This window comes from Arachis hypogaea, chromosome 10, assembly GCF_003086295.3.
Source record: "Arachis hypogaea cultivar Tifrunner chromosome 10, arahy.Tifrunner.gnm2.J5K5, whole genome shotgun sequence".
Taxonomy (NCBI): domain Eukaryota; kingdom Viridiplantae; phylum Streptophyta; class Magnoliopsida; order Fabales; family Fabaceae; genus Arachis; species Arachis hypogaea.
Genome location: NC_092045.1, coordinates 2935434 through 2958533, shown reverse-complemented (window position 1 = coordinate 2958533; position 23100 = coordinate 2935434). Strand labels below are relative to the sequence as shown.

The following is a 23100-nucleotide window of genomic DNA, read 5'->3' as shown; positions in this document are numbered from 1 at the left end:
TTTGAAGGAACAATGGATTCTTGGATTCACTAATCTGAAAGAGGTGGCCTTAACTAATCTGGAAGAGGACAAACTCAATGAAAAGGTTGCAGACTATGTCAATGAAAATGGTGACTGGATTGGGAAGTCCTCAATCGTGCTTTATCCGAAGAGGTCACAGATATTCTACATACTATCAAAGCTCCAAATCTGCAGATTGGAGAATATTCTATCAGTTGGATGTCCTACCCAAATGGTGTCTTTTATATTAAATTAGCCTATGAAACTTTTTGTATTGAATATGGAGAGGAGCATACTCTATACAAACAGATTTGAAAAGTCAAATTGCCACAAAAACTTAAATCTTTTTGTTGGTTACTCGCTTATAAGACATTGTTGACAAATCATAAAAGAAGAAGGAGAGGACTTACCGAAGATGGCAACTGCCCAAGATGCCAAGGAGAAGAAGAGACTTTACTCCATACATTATGTGACTGTCCTTTTATTCACACTATTTAAAACATTGTCAATAGTAGTTTACAACAAGAATTTTTTAGCCTTTCTTATTCAAAATGACTTAAAAATAATTTGAGTAAACATACTCCATCTCAAAATGGTATTCCGTGGACCATCACTTTTGTGACAACCTGCAACTTAGCCTGACAATGCAGAAATGAATTAGTGTTTAACAACCTAAATACCCAGAATAATCAGATGCATCACAAGATTAGAAACTTGGCAAAGAACTACAACCATATTCTGAATATCATAGAGTAGAATAAAAGAGCATTTCGTCTTACCAGAATAGTCTTGATTGGGTGGAAGCCACCAGAAAGAGGATGGCCAAGTTTAACATTGATGGTTCTGTATTTCAACTTGACAGCAAAGGACCCAGCAGGGACATAATCAGAGATTCCAGGGATGCATTTGTTTCTGAAAATAAGACAGGACAAGACACTGAGAATAGGACAGGACAAGACACTGATGGACAGAGACACAAAATTTTGTGTTCTTGTATTCTGTTTGGTGATGAACTAGAACGAATTATGAAAATTTCATTTATTCTCATTTTTTTCATTCAAAAAATTTGAGATGAAAAATATCATAATAAAAAATATAATTATGAAAAATTAACAAGAATAATAAAAGAAAAAATGAAAAATAAGTTGTGTCCTTTATTAGCGTCTTCGTGTCCTTTCTGTCAGGATGGACACAAAATACACTAATTCAGTGTCTCTAGACACATTGTCTTTGTCCATATCTCTTCTGTCAAACACGATTTTGTGTCTCTGTGTCCATGTCTCAGTGTCCTGTCTTTGTAAATAAACGCAGCTCAGAGGACGATTTATCGCTGGATTCAGTATGAATATTAAAAAATATACAATTACTATAGCTGAGTTTTGGGGTTTCTTTCTAGGAATGAAATTAACAATAGACTTGCATATTCCTTACTTGAAAATTAAATCTGATTCAAGCTGTGCTATTAATCTCGTCCAAAGTACCATGATTGAGACTCATGTTGGAGCTTCCCTGGTGAGGTCGATCAAGGAACTGCTAACAAAACCGCAAAAGGTAGTGATTCGGCACATCTTCAAAAAGGGTGAATCAATGTGCTGATGTTCTTGCCAAATATGGGCAAAAAATGGAGAAAGGGGTCATGCTGTTCGAAGAAATCCCAGCTATGATGGTTCTCTTGATGAAAGCTAATGAGCATGGAATAGAATTCTACAAAACCACTTTGGTTTAGTGTTTTTCTTTTTTCTGGGCTTTAGGCCCGTTATAGATAAAAAAATTTTACTTATTATCTTTTATCAGTTATTTTAATTAAATACACTTTTATTTATTATGAAACCTAAAATCATGTGTAATTTAAATAAATATTAATGACATATATAATTAATGATTATTCAGTGATCTTAATTAAATTCCGTATTTGTAAATATTTCTTAAGTTTTAAGTTTTTTTTTAGTTCATTCATTAAGTAAAATTATGGGTTAAGTATAATTTTGATCTTTAAAATATAAGTCAAAATTTTTTTATCTCTAATTTTTTTTATACAAAATCGTCATTTTTATTTAAATATTAAAATTTTGATCCAAATCACCTATAAAAAATTATAAAAAAAGAAAAAAAAGAGAAATTGAGTGTTTCTGCTCCTGCGAAGAAGGGAAAATGAAGAAGAAGTTGTCTACGATCCATCTCTATTTTCGCTTTCGTTGTCACTTCTGTACAATTTTGGTTTCTAAAATAACGATGATTTTAAAACTAAGTTAAACCTTATGAACTATTTTGCATACAAAAAAATATTGAGAATGAAAAAAATTTTCAGATTTAAGCCGAATTATCAATAAATTCAAATTTCATATTACATTAAATATTTTATTTTGGTAATATCTAATCTCCCCTGGTTTATTTAGTGTCGCATATCTCCCTTTTCATGATATATATAGTTTGGTGTCGTATAATATATATATATATATATATATATATAGTGTCATTTATGTTATCCTTTCTGCACTGCCATTATAATTAATGTTATTTATAGGAATAAAAACAAATTGAAAAAAAAATATTAATATTCTCTGATTGGACAACTGAGCTTCAGTTAGATTTCTATCACAATGAATTTTAATTATTCATATCTTGACACACACAGTTTATATTAATTAATTTGCCAACTAATTAAACAACTCCTCATCATAGGATTCTTCTCTTGTAGTTAGAGGGAGCCTACCACATGGGTGGCAGCACTCATATACTAAAACTTAATAATGGTGTTACATCTAATGCCAATACATCAATTATTCAATAAATTGACCACATCACGTTACCTCCAAGCAAAAAGGTACAACCAAATAATGTTAAATGAGACCATATCTATGGTTATGGGACCAAAAAAAAAAAAAATTCCCCGTGTAGATTACAAAAAAATTATGTTTGAATGGCTTATATTGGCTTATGCATGTTATGTGTGTCTGTACAATAGGGTTCATATTTTAATAAGCTGACGCAGAATATTCATGTAGCCATCACGTTTTTTACACTGTTCATGCATAAATGTTAAGTGAACCAAAAACTTAAGCAGCCACATTTTCACACATTTGACCTAGATCCCATGCATTATTTAATTTATTACCATCCATTATTGCTTGCAATTCCAATAATAATTAACCTTTATAATTGATGCCTATTTATTTTTTATTTCGCCGCTTCAAACTTCTGCCATTTCACTAGACATCATATGTTTTTTTGTTTCTTTTTTTTTTCTCACCGAAATCAATTTCCTATTTATTATAAAAAAAATTAATTGTACGTATATTAATATTAATCATTATATATTTACATTTTATATTTTAATATATATATATATTATATTAATTATTAAATTTAGTGAATGCTTTTGCTATATATAACGAGGGATCCTTAAAACTAGTTGCCATATCTTATCATAAATTATTATTATTATTAAATGGACAAAAAATCTGCACGTAAAATGACCCATGATTGCGGCGTGGTATGGATCCACACACCGTTTTTATCATAAAAAAACAATAATATTAATATAGACCTCACTTTATGACTATGATCCCTACACTTTACTCATTTAATTTAATATATAATAACTAGTGTGGTTCTTGCAGAATCTGATTTTCTGGATATCAATGTTAAAACTAAAGAATAATATAATATTAGAGACTCAATATTTTTTAGTTTATTTATTTTTTAAAATATTATCGTATTTACTTTAAATTTTAAAAATAAATTAGTTAATATTAATTAACTAAAAATTAATTCTTTATATTTTTCTAAAAATATTTACACATTGTCTATAAAAAATATTTCTCACATTCTCATAATAATAAAATGTTGAATCCACATGTTCTTGAGATATATTATTCCAAACTTTTGTCAAATGTATAGACTCTCCTTGACAAATGTACATACAAAACATTTTTCTTGACCCAAACCTTAGAAATCTCTTAGCAAGTTTATGCTTCCATATATTTTGTTTTTTTCTTCTGAGATACATTGGATTAAATGAGTAATGAAATATTGAGCAATGGAGGTTGTAGGAATCTTTGTCATGTGAAATTTTGGTAGCCCATATAGGATTGACTTGATTAATGGTGGGTCCGACCTCCATGAGTCCTTAGGCTGCTTTCGTTTATTGACAGTTCAAACATAAAGAAAGACCCGTCCAAAAAAAAAAAAAAAAAAACATAAAGAAAGACATTATATTTAAAGATATTAAATTAATACATTTTATATTTATAGTGATAAAAAATAAAATATAGAAATATTAGGGGTGTTAGAATATAATTAAGATTAATTAGGATCAATTAGCATGATTTAACATATTTGAATATTTATTATAGGATATTACGTCTTTGTTATTTTGATTCTATTAGCATCTATAAATACCGTTCTATGTTGTATCATTCTAGATAACTTGAATACACTCAACAATACACAAATCCTTTCTTCAATTAAGTCTCTTGTTTCTAACATGGTATCAAAGCCATGGTATCCTTCTTGAAGAAAGGATTTGTGTATTGTTGAGTGTATTCAAGTTATCTAGAATGATACAACATAAAACGGTATTTATAGGTGCTAATAGAATCAAAATAATAAAGACGTAATATCCTATAATAAATATTCAGATATGCTAAATCATGCTAGTTTATGCATTTTTTTTATTTCGTTTTATTAATTTTTAAATAAGTTTCAAACTCTTCTTTCGTGGCAGTTTAGTTTGTGTTTTCTTGTGCCAGTTCCATATATGCATTTTCTCGTGGCAGTTCCGTCTGCGCTTCCTTCAGACAAGCGGCAGTTCCGTCTGTACTTCCTTCAGACAAGCGGCAGTTCCGTCTGCATTTCTTTTAGACTAGCGGCAGTTTCGTCTGCGCTTCCTTCAGACTAGCGACAGTTCTGTCTGCCCTTTCCTTCAAACGAACAGCAGTGCCGGCAGTTTCGTCCGCACCTGTTTTATCAGTTTATACAGTTTTTTTCTTTATTTCGTTGTTTTAAATAAGTTTCAAACTCAAGCTCTCACTTGAGTTTGAGGGGGATGTTATAATATAATTAAGATCAATTAGGATCAATTAGCATGATTTAGCATATCTGAATATTTATTATAGGATATTACGTCTTTATTATTTTGATTCTATTAGCACCTATAAATACTGTTCTATGTTGTATCATTCTAGATAACTTGAATACACTCAACAATACACAAATCATTTCTTCAATTTAGTCTTTTGTTTCTAACAAGGTGTGTCAAAAATTTTTAGGAGGCAGGAATCTCTACGGAGACTGTTTTAAATGGAGTTCTAATGGTAGAGAATTTTTTTGTGGAGAAGAAGATGGGGAGCAAAATTTTTTTGAGACACGTGCGGGACCCGAGTCGGGATTCTCGCCCCATTTCCGATAATTTTTTGAATTTTTGAACTTACTTAATAACCCTTACTTTATTTTTAATATAGGAGTTTTTTATTAATTTCACTAATTGAAAAACTCTAAACATATTGTTTAAGATTTTATTTTATGAGGAGTGCTACACATACAAGTCTTTTTGACTTACAAGTCTTACAAGTTACTAGGCCTTTTAATGCGTTATTCAACGTTTCCTGTTTTCAAAGCGCTACACTCAGAATGGTTCTTCTTCTTCCTCTTCCTCTTCCTCTTCCTCTTCCTCTTCCTCTTCCTCTTCCTCTTCCTCTTCCTCTTCCTCTTCTTCTTCTTCTTCTTCTTCTTCTTCTTCTTCTTCTTCTTCTTCATTTTTTTCGATTTTCATGGTTTCTGAAATCAAGCTTTGAAATCGTTTTGAAGAAGAAGAAGCAGCAGAAGATGAGGAGAAAGAGAAAGAGTTCTGAATTATGCAACGAATTTTGGGTGTATTTCTTAAATACTTTGGGTGTATTTTTCGTAATCCTTTGGGTGTATTTCTGTAATCCTTTTGAAGATAATGGAACTTCAAAAATACACCCAAACGATTACAGAAGTACACCCAAAATGATTACAGAAATACACCCAAAGGATTACAGAAATACACCCAAATGGTTACAGGAATTCACCCAAACGATTATAGAAAATACACCAAAAGGATTACAGAAAATACACCCAAAGGATTTAAAGAAATACACCCAAATTTTGTTAAAATACATCTTATGCATAATTCAGAACTCTTTCTCTTTCTCCTCCTCATCTTCTACTGCTTCTTCTTCTTCAAAAACGATTTCACCATGAAAAATCGAAAAAAAAAAAGATAAAACAGAGAGAAAAGAACGTAAATGAAGAAGAAGATGAAGACGATGAAGAAGAACGTGCAGAAACAAAAGAAAAGGAGAAGAAGAAGAGTAAGAGGAAGAAGAACGTGCAGGAAGAAGAAGAAGAAGAAGGAGAAAGAGAAGGCAAGAAACGAAAGAAAAGAAGAAGGAGAAGACGAATAGGAAGAAGAATGGTTGGAAGCGTGTTTTGAGCGTTAGTTTTAATTGAACTTGTAAGGCTTACAAGCCTTAATCGCTTGTATGCGAAGAATTACTCTTATTTTATAGACTATGATTTGTTATGTTATATTTCTGGACTTATAATATTGGATAAGATATGTTTGTGTGTTTGTAATAATATTTTGTAGTTTGTTTTTTTATTTTTTATATTTTTTATTATAATTTTTATATGAATGTTAAACGTAAGGAGATGGAGAATGGGGCCTGCAAAAAACGCGAAAAACACGGAGAATGAGAATAGAGACAATTATTCCTCCATGGTGGAGAACGGGGTGGGAATGAGAATTAATTCTGGGGTCGGGGACGGAGAGCAGGGAGGCATCCCCGCCATCGCCTCGCCCCATTGATATCCTTAAGAGATGCTAACAAAAATGATTTATTTTTATTTTTTTATTATTTTTGTTAATTTTTTATAATTATATTTTTATTATTATATTTTTTAAAATTTTTTAAATAAAAAATAAAAAAATTAAATTTTTATAATTTATTATCAAATTAAATATAATAACATTAATTTTTATATTTTTATTTTTTGTGTCTTCTCTTTTTCTATTCTTAAAATCAAAGACACCTTAAATACTACCCATACTTAATGATATATGTTTCTCATTAGTACCGATCCTAGGAGTATTCGTGGTGCGGTTTGAATCGGTTTTGAGTAAAAAATTCATTCGATCCGAACACTAATTTTACTTGCGATGCAGTTTGGATTGGATGATCTTTTAAAAAAATCCGATCCAATCCGATCCAATTTCAAGCGGTTTGGATTGGATTGGATTTGCGGTTTTGTAAATTAAAAAAATTAAATACATATAATAAGTCTCAACATCAAATTTTAAATAATCAACAATGACATAACAAGTCTCAATAATATTTTAAAAAACTAACAAAAACATAACAATAGAAATAAAATTATAAGTTAGTTAAAATAATTAAATAAATAATATTTTGAACATAAAATATTTATTAAATAATAATAATACATGAATAATACAAAAATGTATAATAAATTGAACATGTTATAAGTATAATTGTAAATATAATAATAAAATAATAATATTATAGCACATTATGCGGTTTGGATTGGATTGGATCGGTTATGAAAAGTAGATCCAAAATTCGATTCGATCCCGCAGTTTGCAAAAAATAGAATCCAATCAAATCTGAATGAGTGTGCGATTTTAATCAATTTTCGATTTAAATTGAATTAACTAAATGATTTAAATTGGATCGGTTTAAATTTAAACACTTCTAGGCGATGATTCTGTCATTGACTCCTACTACTCCACTAGCAGCTTACTTAATTAGCACATCCACTGCATAATTAGTACTAATTAACTTTGCACACACAGAATTGTGACGCACGGATCCAGACTCCAGTCTCACATGGAGAGCCGCACCTCAACCATAATCATATATATGTAGCTACTTAATTTTGGATTTTACTAATACGTATTCTAAGAATATAGATTAAGTATATTATAAAAAATATTTTATAAAACTATTTTTTTTATTTTGAATACATTAAATACAATAAAAATACTAAAAAAATTTTATTATTATATTTTTAAAATATATTCTTAATGCATAAATTAATTAAATCTTAATTTTATTTATAAAAATTTGTTAAATTACTAGAATAATTTTATCATTATAAAGGTTAAGGGTATACATTAGAATTATTATTGGTAAATAGTTTAAACATCTTATTTAATAAATATATTTAAAAAATTAAATTTTATGTATTTATTATATTTTTCAATTAGTAGCTTTAATATGTTTTTTAAAAATACATATTAGTTAAACTTAAATTATTATTAATAAATTTTTTATGTTTTTACTTTAATAAATATAAATAAATACATTGAAAATTTTAGTTTTGTGTGTTTTTTATGAAAAAAGCTTCTCAATTAATAATTATTTTAACATGTAGTCTAACAATACATGTTTAGTTAAATCCTAATTATGATAATAATAAATTAGTATTTGGTTACAATGTATTTATTAAAAAAAACAAAGAAAAAATTTTTATTTGAAAATTGAAGATTTTAATATTTTTACTATACTTCTAAAATATTCAATACACAAAAAATATCAAAAGTTACTACGTAACTTTAATTCCTATAAATTATTATACATTAGAAAAAGTTAAGAATATAAACCATAAAGTATATATAGTAGTATTTGTTTTTTGGTGACTAAAGTGTATATAGTAGTAGGAAAAGTATATAAGTAAATAATGAAAATATTAAATAATATGAACAATGAATATATTGATTATTCAATTTAATAGGTATGTATATGATTATATTTATTATTTTAAATTAGATGATTATTTTTTTAATTTAATTTAATTTATTTATGTACAATTAACAATAATTAAATGTTCAATTTATTATTAGATATATAAATAATTATTTTAATATTAAAATTTAAAAATTAATTTAAAATTAAAATATTTTTTATTTTATTAGATCAATTCTAATACAGGAGGTAGTTACTTAGCTTGCTTAAGCGTTATGTTTCGGGTTCAATTGTTAAGCATAACCTATATGTATACGACTGATTTCATAACCAACTTCCTTTCGATCGAAATCTGAACTCAAAGAATTGGTTATCTCTAATAACTTAAAACACAAGTAAAAAGGGAATATTAAATATATAATTATAATATATATAGTGGTATAAACTATAAAATAATATGAATTAAATAAATTTTAAAATCATTTAAAATTTCGTTCCACATGTTCAGCTACAATTATCCTCTGACTTCTTTTAAAAAAAATTATATTGTGCAACAATAATATATGAATTAGGTTTGCTTATATTTGTACGAGTCTTTTTTTATTTATTTTATATTTTTTTATATTTTTAGAATTTATTATGAATCGAATTCTTCATCTTTTGAACATAGAACTAATATCATGTTATGAAATTAATCGAGCTCAGAGATATCTTAAATAACAGGAACATAATTTATAATTTTATATTAATAAATTCTAACTTATATATATTAAAAAATATTAATTTTATATGTTGTGTTGTATCTATTAATCATGAATTTTTTATTTATGTCTTATATCAAAATTATATAAAAAATAATTATAAAATTTTAAATAAGAGTATTAAATATATATGTACTAATAATTTAATATATATATATATTCAAGCCAGTTCACGAACTAATGAGTTGAGTTTATTCAAACTCAAACTCAACTAATTTATTTTATGAGCTCAATTTTAAGCTTAAGTTTAACTCATAAGTTCATTTAGTTTATCGAGTTATTAACGAATCGAACTTAAACTGATTTATGAGTTAACTTAACTCACTTCTAATCTTATTCACAAGAAGGAATATATATAATTTGTACATCATTTTCTATTTTTTCAGCCTTAAGAGGTGATCCATGAATGACAATGTGAGGCCAAAAAAGAAAGAATGATTACAGCAAAGGAATTGCAGACACTAACGAGTTATGAGTTATGAGCAGGGGCCTCTCACCTCTGCCTCTCTCATTGATGCCTTCAAAGACAAAGACAATGACTACATATCACCTACTTTCAACTCTGTCCGCTATGTTTTTATTGTTCACTCTTGCAATGCCACATGTCCATTAATAATGTGCTTTTAACACTTAGTTTTCAAATACTCACTCCATCAACCTTCTTATATTAGTTTAGTTGCTGCTATAACCTGGGTTTAAATTATAATAAACAAAATATCCAATAATTCGAAAGTATGTCCAGTTTATAATGGATAATATATACTACCATAGAGAATGGAGTTTTAATAAAAAGTGGAAATTATTTTTTAATTAAAAAACTTGTCTCTTCATCAATGAAATTTAGAATTTTTTATTTTTAATATTGAAATGGTAGTGATGTTTTTTAAATGTGAATTATTGGGGTGTTATACTCAAATGTGAAAGTTTAACAAGAAAAGCAAAAATCGGACCGTCTGATTTATTAGAGGTACAGAAATCGGACCGTCTGATTTGTAGAAGTACAAAAATCAAACCGTTCAATTTGTGGTAAAAAATTTAAAAAATTTGAAATACAAAAATTGGACCATCCGATTTGTAGAGGTACAGAAATCGGACCGTCCGATTTGTGACAAGTACACAAATCGAACCTTCTAATTTGTGTACTTTCATAATTTTAAAAAACACCAAAAATTACAATATTAAATATACACTTCTATTTCCATAACAAAAATATTAGCCTAAAATTTACTTTTCACAAAAGAAAAATTCCCCTCTATAATATGGGAAGTGAAAGTTCGAAGCTTCTGACATAGTAAAAGAGAAAAAAGAACTATTCTTCATCCACATTGTATTTTTTTATTTTTTACCTTGTAATGGCGGGATGGGGTCCATAAAAAAAGTACAATAAACAAAAGATTAATGTTGAAAACTACTATTCCTGAACATACATCAAACATAGCATTACACCAAAATATACTTCTTCTGAAAATTAATTTCTGCCAAACATAAACTATAATTAAAGTTTGTCTAGCTTTTTCTTTATATATATTGATAACTGTTAAACCTAATTTAAAAAGAAAAATTGTCTAACGACAGTCAACAATTTATTTATAATTAGGCCACATGGGCCTCAAAATTTTCTTTCTTTGTTTTGTTTAGGCATACATCTTACTTTAGTAAGAAGCGATAAAAGGGGCTAGACCGAAAATTTTTTAACAAATAAAAAAATATTTTGTGAATTAGTTTGATGCCAATAGACATTATATTCCCTAATCATTATAAAATTATAAATCAATTTTTATTCACTTTTATATTTATTTAATTCAATTCTTACAATCAGTTGAGAGTAAGTTAGGCTTTTTTATATAAATAAGCATGGGAGAAACTTTAATTCCAGGAATACGCATGGCTTGATATAATTACTGAAATACGCATGGCCAACTCCAAGCCACCGGCCACGAAATGGAATTCCAAACCAATTCGCAGCAAGCGACTACGAAATGGGGGAGCAACAGCAGAGGCCATCTCAGCTGCGCCGACCACGAAATGGTAAAGCAGCCATTTTGTGGCTGGCGCCCACAAAATGGGGATTGCGTGGGGGGCGAGCACGAAATGTTGCACCTCATGTGTACCGGCCACGAATTGGCAATATAATTTTACTATATAAACGCTCGTGGATCAGCAACGAGAGAAAACATTATCACTCTCGTCTCACACTCCATACTTCCCTCAACCTCTGCTTCCTCTTTCTTTCTTTAAAATTTTTAGGTAGTGAATTTGGATCTGAGATTTGCATGGCGGGAAAAAAACGTTTACGTGATTATATATCCTAATGGAGAAATTTCTCACACGGCAGAAGGTATTACATTCGTTTGCGACGATCCACTGTGGATAATGATTCCACCACAAACATCGTTGCAAGATTTGAAGAATCTGATTCTGATGCATACCGGAATGGTTGGAAAAAAAGAAATTACGAAGCTGACCTACAGAATGCCGGTTGCGGTGGCCAACTCGTTTTCCTATCAAAAAATGCAGATAAAAAGCTGATTAGCATGTGTCGATGATGTTTTCTTATCATTGCAGCATAGGAAGCATCTATTCATTGGAGCTTTGTCTGAATCTTCAGGACATTGGCGGAAGCTCGTCTAGTTCGAATAATGTGGAGGGTGTCGGAAACCGCGGAGCGGGTGATTTTGTTCCAGATCGGATACCAGTAGGGCCCCAAGTCCAAACTTCAATGCATTTGTCCCGATGGTACAAAATTTAGTTATTTGTGAAGCACGCCCCGCCCCTTCTACACATGTGGGGGTCGATAGGCTTCCAGAGGCTGCTATTGCAGATACGTCTGACGAGGATGAGATTGAAGATTTCAGTGGTGATGAGGCAGATGTCGTTCCAGAGACTAGCCTCTACATGGCGATGATGTTCCTCCAACACGGGTCGAACCTGGAGGTGGTGGTGGTTCTTCCTCCACACCGGCACACTACCTATCCTTAAATTTGGGAGCAATGCATTCGACTAACGCAGAGGACAGACCGAGCACGTATCCTTTGTCAGGTGAGATGGAGCTTGAGATTGGGTTGAAATTTCTTACCCAGGAATTAGCGATGCTAGCGGTAAAAAACTACAACATCCGTAGGAGTGCAGAATATAAGGTTGTAGAGTCAGACCAAAGTAGGTATGTATGTCGATGTAAGCAGTTCTGGGATCAATGTCGTTGGATGGTACGGGTTGCGAAGACAAGGTCCTATAGATTTTGGGAAATCTGAAAGTATGAAGGTCCTCATAGTTGCTTGGCAAGTACAATGTCTCATGACCACGCCCAACTCGATAGCAACGTCATCTGCCAGCACATATTTCCCATGGTGCATGCTGATGCGACGATTTGTGTAAAGGTGTTGCAAGGATCAGTAGAGTCAGCGTACGGTTACAAGGTATCTTACAAGAAGGTTTGGCACGCAAAGCAGAAGGCAATCGCAAGGATCTATGGTGATTGAGACGAATCATATGACCAGCTGCGTAGATACCTCAGTGCTCTCCAAGGTTTCGTCCCAGGTATTACTTGTATTTTATTATGCAAAGGTCTTTGGTCTTTACTGTCCGTTTAGTCGTTTACATGTTTAACTAAGTAAGCATTTTCACAACAAGGACAATTGTTGACCTCCAAACTCTGCCGTACTATGTCGGGAACACACTAGACCATGGTAGTGTCATGTTTCACCAGGTCTTCTGGTCGTTCCCTTCATGTATTAAAGCTTTTAGGCACTGTAAACCGCTAGTCTCAGTGGACGGGACACACCTGTATGGTAAGTACACAGGCACCCTTCTCATGGGGATTGCACAGGACGGGAATAAAAACATTCTACCCGTCGCTTTCGCACTTGTCAAAAGAGAGAATACAGATTCATGGTACTTCTTCCTAACCAATTTGAGGAGGCATGTCGCAACTCGGCCGGGAGTTCTGCTTATATCCGACAGGCATGCGGCAATAAAGGCCGCATTGGAACGTGAGGGGTGTGGCTGGGAACACAATGTGTATTGTGTTCGACATATTGCCTCCAACTTTGCTACCAGTTTCAAGAGTAAGGAAGCCAAGAGACACCTGGTTAACGCTGCATATTCGAAGACGCAAGAGCAGTCGCAGTACTACCTGGAGCTAATCAGTAGCGAGGATCCGGTAACATCTCCGCAGATGATGGAGTGGATCCGAGGTTTAGAGCCACCTAAATGGTTAGAGCACCTAGATGAGGGCCGACGGTACGGACACATGACGACGAATCTCTCTGAGCGTATCAACTCCGTCCTCAAGGGCACCAGAAATTTACCAGTGTGTGCAATTGTGAAGTCCACTTACCATCGCCTGAATGAGTTATTCGTCATGAAGGGTCGGCAACCGCAGGCGCAGGTTGCAAGTGGTCAGGTGTTCTCACAGTTCTTGCAGAAAGGCATACTAGCGAACCGTGAGGGCATTCCCCAGATGTTGGTGACGTCATACGATAGAGCTACAACTATATTCACAGTCGACGAGATAGCTGCTGCAGGGGTGCAGTCACGGTTCCGAGTTAACCTTCGGTACCACAGATGTGATTGTGGTTACTTCCAGGCGTTACATTATCCTTGTGCACATGCTCTGGCCGCGTGTGCATATGCGAGGTTGGACTGGCAAGAGTATGTTGACTTAGTGTACCGTGTTGAGAGCATATTTCGGGTCTATCAGATGGAATTCCAGCCCGTACCGGATGAGGAGATGTGGCCCCCTTATGAAGGACCACATGTCCGGCCCAACCCCCTTCTACGACGGACAATGGAAGGGCGTCCGGTATCTACTAGGATTCGGAATAAAATGGAAGATGTTGAGCCGGGACCACGTAAGAGGTGCGGGATTTGCAGGCAACCCGGACATACCAGGCGACATTGTCCGCATGCTTCTGCAACCTAAGTTTTAACCAATGTAATCTAATGTACTTTTTTTATTATTTCTGTTTCGTTGTACTGGAGAAGATCCAAATGTTTCGTCTATTGTTTTTGATTCTGTTGTTTCTTCCACATTTGCATTCTCGGTTTGGTATCATGATAATAAAATGCGAGGCTATCATTACTAAAAATAGTCGTCAACAAAGAAAAGACGTAAAGTAAATGCATGCTTAATAAAAGAACCGAAACAGCACATCAACTTCAAACAAGAAACAGTACAGGAAATACACTCTAAATAACATACGAAACAGCAAATGGTAAAAAGGAGAATAAATAACACCAAGACTAAACAGTAAAACGAACAACATCAACAAACTAACACAAGACTAACGATGCTCGTGACCCAATCTGCCGCCTATGCCACACGAAGGGGCTCGAGTGTCCCGGCAGGGGCGAGCAGCTGGTACATCTACCTCGTCTGCTGTAGCATCAGCTCCTGTGTACGAAAGACGTCGGCCAGGCATCTGCATGGCATCATAGGGTCGAAGTGTAGAACCAGCTGTGTCACCAAGAGAAACGGATCTCATCCCTGCATAGGCAGGCTGCGTGAATATGTCTGAGCGAGGCAGGGCGAGTGCAAGATCAGTGGGGGTGTGTGGGGATGACTGCTGAGGAATAAAATGGTCCAACCCGTCGAATAATGAAGAGAAATTTGTCCGCCCAACTCTGTCCATTGAATCAATCAAGTCCTGCGTACCTCCCTGTGATGAGCCGCCAATCTCGTAGCTACTCTGATATGGCATAAACTACTGAATGGAAGAAGGCTGCGGGGGTTCCGTCGGTCCAGCAGGTTGCGGGTAGTAGCAGTCCCCTGCAACTGGAGGATCCTCTCGGGGAATATGGTGTCTGTAATCTGGCTCAAAACTGGGTCGGTCTTGTTTTGGCAACTCTTGCTCATCCTCCCCATGGTCAGCATGACCCTCAACTCTGGCTCTGCGGGGACGGCGCCGCTGATGGTCTCGGGGAACGGGAGGCAAATTAACCACAGGGCCTCGTCCATACTCTGCGGGGGCATCTGTGGGGACAGCGTCACCCCGCGGGTCATGCAGTGCGTCAGGGGCGGACAGAAACCTCCTTGTTCTCTCATAGTACCACCTATGATAATCATGGCTGGGACGCAATGTATCTGCACGATGAACCCGCAGCCGGTATGCATCCGTGCGCCGGTTTCCCCATACCTCAAACCATTCTGATAGTCGAACCGACCACTAACCCTCGTCATTACGGGCTGACTGTCGATGGAAGATATCAATATTAAGCGGCGGGTTTGGACGTCCTTGCTTTCCCCCAAACTGTCGTAACACCCGGTCAACATTTAGGATCTCAATCCACCTGAAAAATATTAGAGGCACAACGGCGCTATAGAAAGTTCCATGCGGGTGGCCGAGAAATTCTGCGGGAACTCTAGACAGAATCCGGGGGTCCATGTACGGTTGCCAAACAAACTGCAAATATAAAGGAACGCCGTCACAACAGACTACATAGGCAGGTATTGAGTACATAATAATAACAACGGCCACCAACCTCATCGACTTGCAGATTGTCCAAGCGGAGACGGTGCCTAAGTAGGCGCTGCTCAACATAGTCATTCTATCCTTTTTTCCCTGCCCACCTGTTGGACAACCACAAACTTAATCACAAATATACATTTCCAACATTAAAGGATACTTCATAAAAGTTACTAAGTGTGAAGCATGAAATAAATACCTCGTGGCCAAAGTAAAACTAATGGGTGTTGTAACATTCAGGGCCCAGAACGGTAATCTGTAGTAAATCCACGACATGTGCAAGGTATGACACCCGGCCATACCCTCAACATTGTAGTCTGTTGCTAGGCACATAGAACGATATAACCAGCAGAGGATGGCACTACCCCAACTGTAGGTACCAATGGCATCAAAGTCAGCCAATAATGGCAGATATCGTACATGGACTGTGATGTTGGCCTTGTCCGGGAGAAGCACGCCTCCCAACAAGTAAAGTATGTAACAACGTGCATACTGCATGAGACCATTATCATCTAACTCAAGCGGCATCTGTTGAAGACGAGTTCTCAGCCACTTCAATTTGATGTTGTACTTCGTTGTCCCTACGTGGCCGGGGGAACCTCACCTAGAAGTTCATGACACCATTCCCAAATATCTCTCTGATGAAACTTACTCCATGACCTCAACGTACCGCTAACAGGCTGTCCATCTATAGGTAGACCTAGCTGCATGGCTACATCCTCCAGAATTATAGTACACTCACCCCAAGGGAGATGAAACGTATGCGTTTCCGGACGCCACCGTTCTAGAAAGGCACTAATAAGTGGATTGTCGTACTCGAAACGCTTGATCAAAGAGGCATGATAAAATCCGGTGCGTCTCAAATAAGGGTCGAGCCTCTCCCGCCTAATTTCCATGGTTGGATTCCCAGACTCTAACATGAATACATCTACGAGCGTGCCATGAGGAGTAAGAACACGTGTGGGCTACAACATAGGAAACCAAGAAAGACAACAGTTAGAAATACACTATAAAATAAGGTTAATATCGAAAAAATATTACTAACAATCCCTAACAATAGCAAATTGATTAATGGTGTAAACAAACCTTATGGAATAAATGTGCCGCTATATGATGTTCGTCCAGCCGGTTCAAGTTCTCCTCCACGTTCACCCCACCCCCACTCATATTAAGTTATTTTTTAAATTGAAAAACTCACTACCAGAAGCTCACCTCCTCTCAGGTTACATTTACCATGCTAACCACTTTGTTTTTTTTTCCTACCCCACTTGGAATTCAACCGTGCATGAAAGCTCTCCCCACCCCCCTTTTATACAACTATTGGCTCCCTTTCCAAGTGTCCCTTGCCACCAGACACAGCCAATGCATGTGACCTTGCTGCTGCTGCCGTGCCATTCAGAACACCCAACTCGTGGGCGCCAGGAACGAATCCACCCAATTCGTTGTCGCCGCCAGCTAATTGGCCATTTCGTGGGCGCTGATCTTGACATTGACCACTTCGTGTGCGCCGTAATTGATGTGTTTCACCTACTATGTGGCAGCCACGAAGTTGAAAAGCTGCTGCTACTCCCCCCCAATTTCGTGGTCGCTTGCTGCGAATTGGTTTGGAATTCCATTTCGTGACCGGTGGCATGGAGTTGGCCATGCGTATTTCAGTAACTATATCAAGCCATGCGTATTTCTGGAATTAAAGTTTCTCCCATGCTTATTTATATAAAAAACCTAGTAAATTACATGTTGATATGTTAAGTAATATATTGTAGCTGTCTCTTTTGTAATAAAAACAAATTGTCTCTTTAATCTCTTATTATAAAGTGTAATTCTTCTTCTATTTTTTATTATCATTTTCTGTCATCGTCTTCTTTTTCCTCCGAAACTCTCACTCCTTCTACTTAAATCTCTTGCTAAGCTCAACATCTACAAGAAAAAGTTTAAATTTGTTGCCAACCATATCAACTCCCTTCATCACCATTGCGATTCCTTCACCTTTCTTTTTACGGAATCCTTGTGATAAGAATGAAGAAGAATGTGAGTACGGTAATGATGATTTCAGAGAAAAAGTGAAGCAAATTAAGAGTATTGGTAAAGAATAAGGAGTTGAAGAGGGAGAGAGTTTCAGAGGGAGGAGGTGGCGACAAAAAGAGAATAAAAAAAATGAAGGAAAAATCACGTTGGACTATTAAAAGATTAATGAAACGATTTGTTCGTATATTAGAGTAAACATGTTTTCTGACATATCAATGTGTGACCTGCTGTTAATCGATTGTAAGAATTATATTGAATAAATAAAAAAATAAATAAGATTGATTTATATTTTTATAATTGTTAAAAAAATAAATTTTTTTAATTTTTTAATAATTAAAAAGTTAAAATATAATTTTTTATTATTAATTTTTTAAATGAGATAAAAAATAATAAAAAATTAGAAATTATATTTTATACTCTTAATTTTTTTTTAACAATAAAGTGAATCTATTTCGCGCTAAAAAAAATACAATTTCTATCAAATAAATGGTTAGAGATGGAGAAGAAATTTTACTCTCAGTATTAAATGTTAAGTTGTGTAGGCACCGAAGTGCTTGCGTGACTGTTGGAGATCTTACAATAAATGGGATATCCTTGAACCTTTCCAACTCCAACTCCAACTCCAACTCCCTCCTTCTTCTCTGTTGTAATCAAAATCTACCATTTTGGTCACAACCCATCCACACTCTATCAACCTTCATGTCTCTCATTTCTTCTTCATAATCCCAAACAACCACCAACTTCATTAGCTATGGGTTGCTGTGTCAGTACAGAAACTAACAGATCTTCACACTCACAACCACCAAGATCCACCATTTCCCGAGCACCACCACCTCCTCTCATTGACGAAGAGACCGTCAAAGAAGTCCTCTCAGAGACACCCAAATGGAACCCACCACCAACCTTCTCCAAATTCCAACCCCAACAACCCCACAAGCCCAAAACCTTCCATACAGAGATCAAGAATTACGACGACGACGATGCTGATGCATTATTTGCAACAATGGCCACCACCAAACCCCAAGAGATCTCCCAACTCTCTGAGGAAGTTTGCAGCTTGAGCGAGAGTGTCTCCACCACAACCTTCAACGAAGAAGAAACGCGCCAAAGGGTAGTAAACAGATCACCCGCCAGAACGCAGAAAAATCGCTCCTTTTCCGGTGACTTCGCCGCCAGGACGGTCGGGAAGTCTCCGGTCAGGAGGTCGGAGCAGTCTCCGGCGAGGAGGAATGGTGGGTCGGTAAGGCTTGTTCAGAGCAGGGACCAAATGGGGAACGAATTATGGAGGAACCAGACTCGCCGCCGTGACGCCGGCGAGAATTCCAGCCGGCGTTCTAGGTCTCCGGCAACCCGAACCGACAACGGAGCAACTAGATCTATCGTGGGTCGGAGCCCATCTAAGAGGAGAGGAACAAATCAGTCCCCTGCAAGGGTGAGGCAGGCCCCTGCACCGGCAGTTGAGAGTGGTGACCGGAAAATGGATAATCCGGCCATGGAGGAGGGAAAGTGGTCATCTTCAGCTAATAATGAGTCTCTGGAAAACCCTCTTGTGTCATTGGAATGCTTCATCTTTCTCTAGTTATGCCCAAACTGCAATGGCGGTTGCGGTGGTTATGGGCGGTGCCACCACTTTTAGTGTCAGATTATAGTACTATTAGTAATTATTAGCAAGTCATAATTTCATGTACCTTCCTTGATTAGTGTTTGGACTTTTGGAGATGATGAAATTTGGGTGTAAATATTTGAAGTCAAGGTCAATTGTAGGACCCAATTATAGGATATCAGAGTTAATTAGAGCTGCCTTGTCCCAAATCCCAACATGAGCCCTTTGCACTTGAGGAATTATATGAGAATATACATAATTGTCTACTAAGTATTTTTTTGTCAAATAATATTACATGTAAAAATCCATATTTAGTTGTTTTTGTGTGTGTGAAGTTAATTATAAAGTTAATAATTATATTATTAAATAATAATTTAGTCAAATTTATTAAACAATAAATGTTTTACATGTTAGAGTTAGTAAAATTGTGCACTTGTCTGCTTCGTCCACTGCAAGTGGTGGTTGCTTCTATGGCAGGGTTAGGAAAGATTGCATTCCTGGCATATATGATTCAGTCTGTAGACTGTAGCAGTAAATTAAGCACCTACCGCTTTGTGACAATGAATATATTTTGAATCATTTAAGAGGAGGAGCATGAAGACAAATTATAGAAAGTACAGAGCATGTTCAACTTTTTGTTACAGTATAAATAGAACCGCTGTTTTTAACCATAGGGGATACAAATACATCTCCTTTAACCGTGACCAAATAAGGGAACTACTTATTTTGGCGGGTTTCCAATCCTCATTCCCCACAAAAAAACACAAACTGAAAGTGGTGTGTGTCATGTCAATTGTCATGCACATGGCTTTTCTGCTTCTCGAGGTGAGATTAGTTAACAATTCTACTTTGAGTCCACTTAATTGGAAATAAAAAAGAGAATACTAAGAAGGAACCTGCTCTCTGCAATCTGCATCATCAACAACTTCGAGGCTTATCTCATTCTCATCTTATCTTTATTCTCATTTACAAATTACAAACTTACTTCATTAGCATTATTATATTCTGTAACTATTTACATTGATAATTTCCCTTACTTACTTAATAATTGGAAGAGAACATGAAAAGGGTCACCGACTCTCATGAATTTTGATTGATATTGAAAAGAAAAAGGAAGCCCGGCTCCCCCTTCTAATGTTAGAAATAACTTTATGTTGTTAATCCCATGTTTGAATTTATATATGGAATCACATGTGGAACAACTAATATCACGAGCCTGCAAAAACCAAATCCACACACAAACAAACGTGCATATCTATCTACTTAATCAGCTCGTAATCATTGCTACTTATCTAACTTCCCTAAACAAACTCTCTACTTTCAGCATGAATACAAGAACTCAATCGAACCTGGTTAATCGAGAATCGGCCACTAGGTCAGTTCGATTTAGGATAAGGAAAAAAAAAGAAAAAAAATTTTGTAAATGAATTGTTCAAAAATAAAAAATGATATAATAAAACTATAGATCAATTGAATCAAACCAACTTTTTAGTGGTTAATTCTATGGAACATGGCCGGATCTGTTGTGTCAGATATATTTTAAATATGACACTTATTTATATTTGTCTAATATGTTTGTGTTTTTTATTTAATTATATTTTAATAAAAAATAAAAAAATTTTCTCTAAACACATTTAAATATATCTAAATATTATCATGTGTCAATGTGTTCAGTTTTATTTTTGAAATGAGTTTATAAATAATATATATTATTAATTATTAAAACAAAAACATTTTAAATACTTTATATAATTAAAAAATATGAAAAAATTTAAAAATTATTTTAATATTAATAAAATATTAAAATATCATTAAAATTTATCTAAAAAATATTTTATATATATGTTGTGTCTCTATGTCTTATAAGAATTTCAAATTTGTATGTTCACGTGTCATGTTATGCGTCATATTATGTTCCGTTTCTGTAAATCATAGTATTAACTTTTTAAATTTTAACATAATAAAACACAAAGCATATTTTTTTAAAAAATTATTTTTTATACATAAATATATTATTTATTATATCCTATTCCATCTCCATTGAAGTTTTTGTTTTGGCTTTTGGCCCAATGCCAAACCAAACAAAAGATCGGGTCGGGTAAGAAGCCAACACAACCCTATGCTACTGGTGTAGCACCCGCTCTCCTTATTCGTCTCTCTCATTTTTCAACACTCGGTGTTCATCAACTACGCAGCCATTACCGCTATCTGTTCGACGACGATCCCGGAGGCTGCGATGGCAGCATATCTCGCCGCCCCGCTGCATAAGATCTTCAGTTCTGTCGCGGGTGTAGTCCTTCTCGTTCACTGCAACTGCCGATTTCCACCGTCGCCGTCTGATGCTTTTGCCCGCTGGTGAAGTCCTTTTCCGTCGCATGCCTGCCATGATTCGTCGTCGCCAAGGAAATCCCAGTTGGTTTCTCTGTCTCGTTGAATTTCTCCTTCCCTTGTTGACTGTCTTGCCCAAGTGTGATAGTGTCATTTAGGAAGACGTTTCTCCTTTCCGACAAAGTCGCATCAGTACCTTTGATAATTGAGAGAGGGTTTAGAGTTCCGGAATTTGGCATCAGGTCTATCCGCCACATTGAATCCTCGAAATTCAAATTTCCTTGCCTCTGAATTTTGGAATGCAATGTGTTTTGAGTCTTGTCCATTGAATGGCTTCAATTGGAGCATCCATTCTAGTTCGAAGCTTCCCTCGTCAATTGTTATGCTATTTATCGTAGGGGCTTCCGTCTCCAGTTTTCCTCCAATTGGCCTGCCAGGGAACATTTTGCCACTCTATCAGCGACTTTGTTTCCCTCTCTAGGGACCCATGTAAAGCCACAATTGGACAGACTCTCAGCTAGAAGCAAAATATCTCGAAGAATTGATTCTACCTCTCCTATATAAGTCTTTGATTTCACTGCTTGCACAAGAGGTAAATTGTCCGATTCTATTAACATTTGCTCCATATTAAGATTTATAGCTAGAATTAGTGCCCTTCTCATTGCTTCTGCGTCTGCTGCCAGGCTGGAATAATCTCTGATTCTCATTGATTCTCCTGTTAACAATCTCCCGGAATTGTCTCGAATCACAACTGCAATTGCTCCCTCTGCCGTCGATCTACTATAAGCAGCGTCTACATTAGCCTTCAGCCAGTTCCCCGGTGGAGGTCTCCAAGTAATGCTCCTTCTGCTCATACTTCTGTTCTGGTTTTGCCTGAGCTGCTCCCTTTTTTTCATTACTTCCCTAATTTCTGATTCTAGGATTTTAGCTTTGATGATGATAGCATTGGGGTTGGGGTTAGTATTTTGGAATATAGCATGGTTTCTCATTTTCTAAATCTCCAAACTTAGCATTCCAATTCTTCGAATCAGATTATCTACCTCTTCCTTTCCTTGTCCTCTAATTTTTCTGCACATTTTAATCAGCCATTCTGCAAAAGACTTGATTGTCTTTGGTGTTGGTAGACATTGACTCTGTGCTCCAAATCACGTTGCTCTAGTCCACGAGCATAGAAGAATTGCATGCTCCGT

General features: G+C 35.1%; 3 protein-coding genes across 3 annotated transcripts; 2 read left to right on the top strand and 1 right to left on the bottom strand.

Moving 5' to 3' along the window:
• Window positions 1-12652: 12652 nt before the first annotated feature.
• On the top strand, window positions 12653-14411 carry LOC112718445 (uncharacterized). Its single transcript, XM_025770202.1, has 2 exons — window positions 12653-12768; window positions 13121-14411. Exons 1-2 carry the CDS (start codon window positions 12653-12655, stop codon window positions 14409-14411), a joined length of 1407 nt encoding a protein of 468 aa, XP_025625987.1.
• A 4319-nt stretch (window positions 14412-18730) lies between these two features.
• On the top strand, window positions 18731-19558 carry LOC112718444 (uncharacterized). The gene has a single exon (XM_025770201.1). It carries the CDS (start codon window positions 18731-18733, stop codon window positions 19556-19558), a length of 828 nt encoding a protein of 275 aa, XP_025625986.1.
• A 2741-nt stretch (window positions 19559-22299) lies between these two features.
• LOC112718443 (uncharacterized) lies at window positions 22300-22899 on the bottom strand. The gene has a single exon (XM_025770199.1). The coding sequence runs from the start codon at window positions 22897-22899 to the stop codon at window positions 22300-22302; it is 600 nt and encodes a 199-aa protein (XP_025625984.1).
• Window positions 22900-23100: the final 201 nt, after the last annotated feature.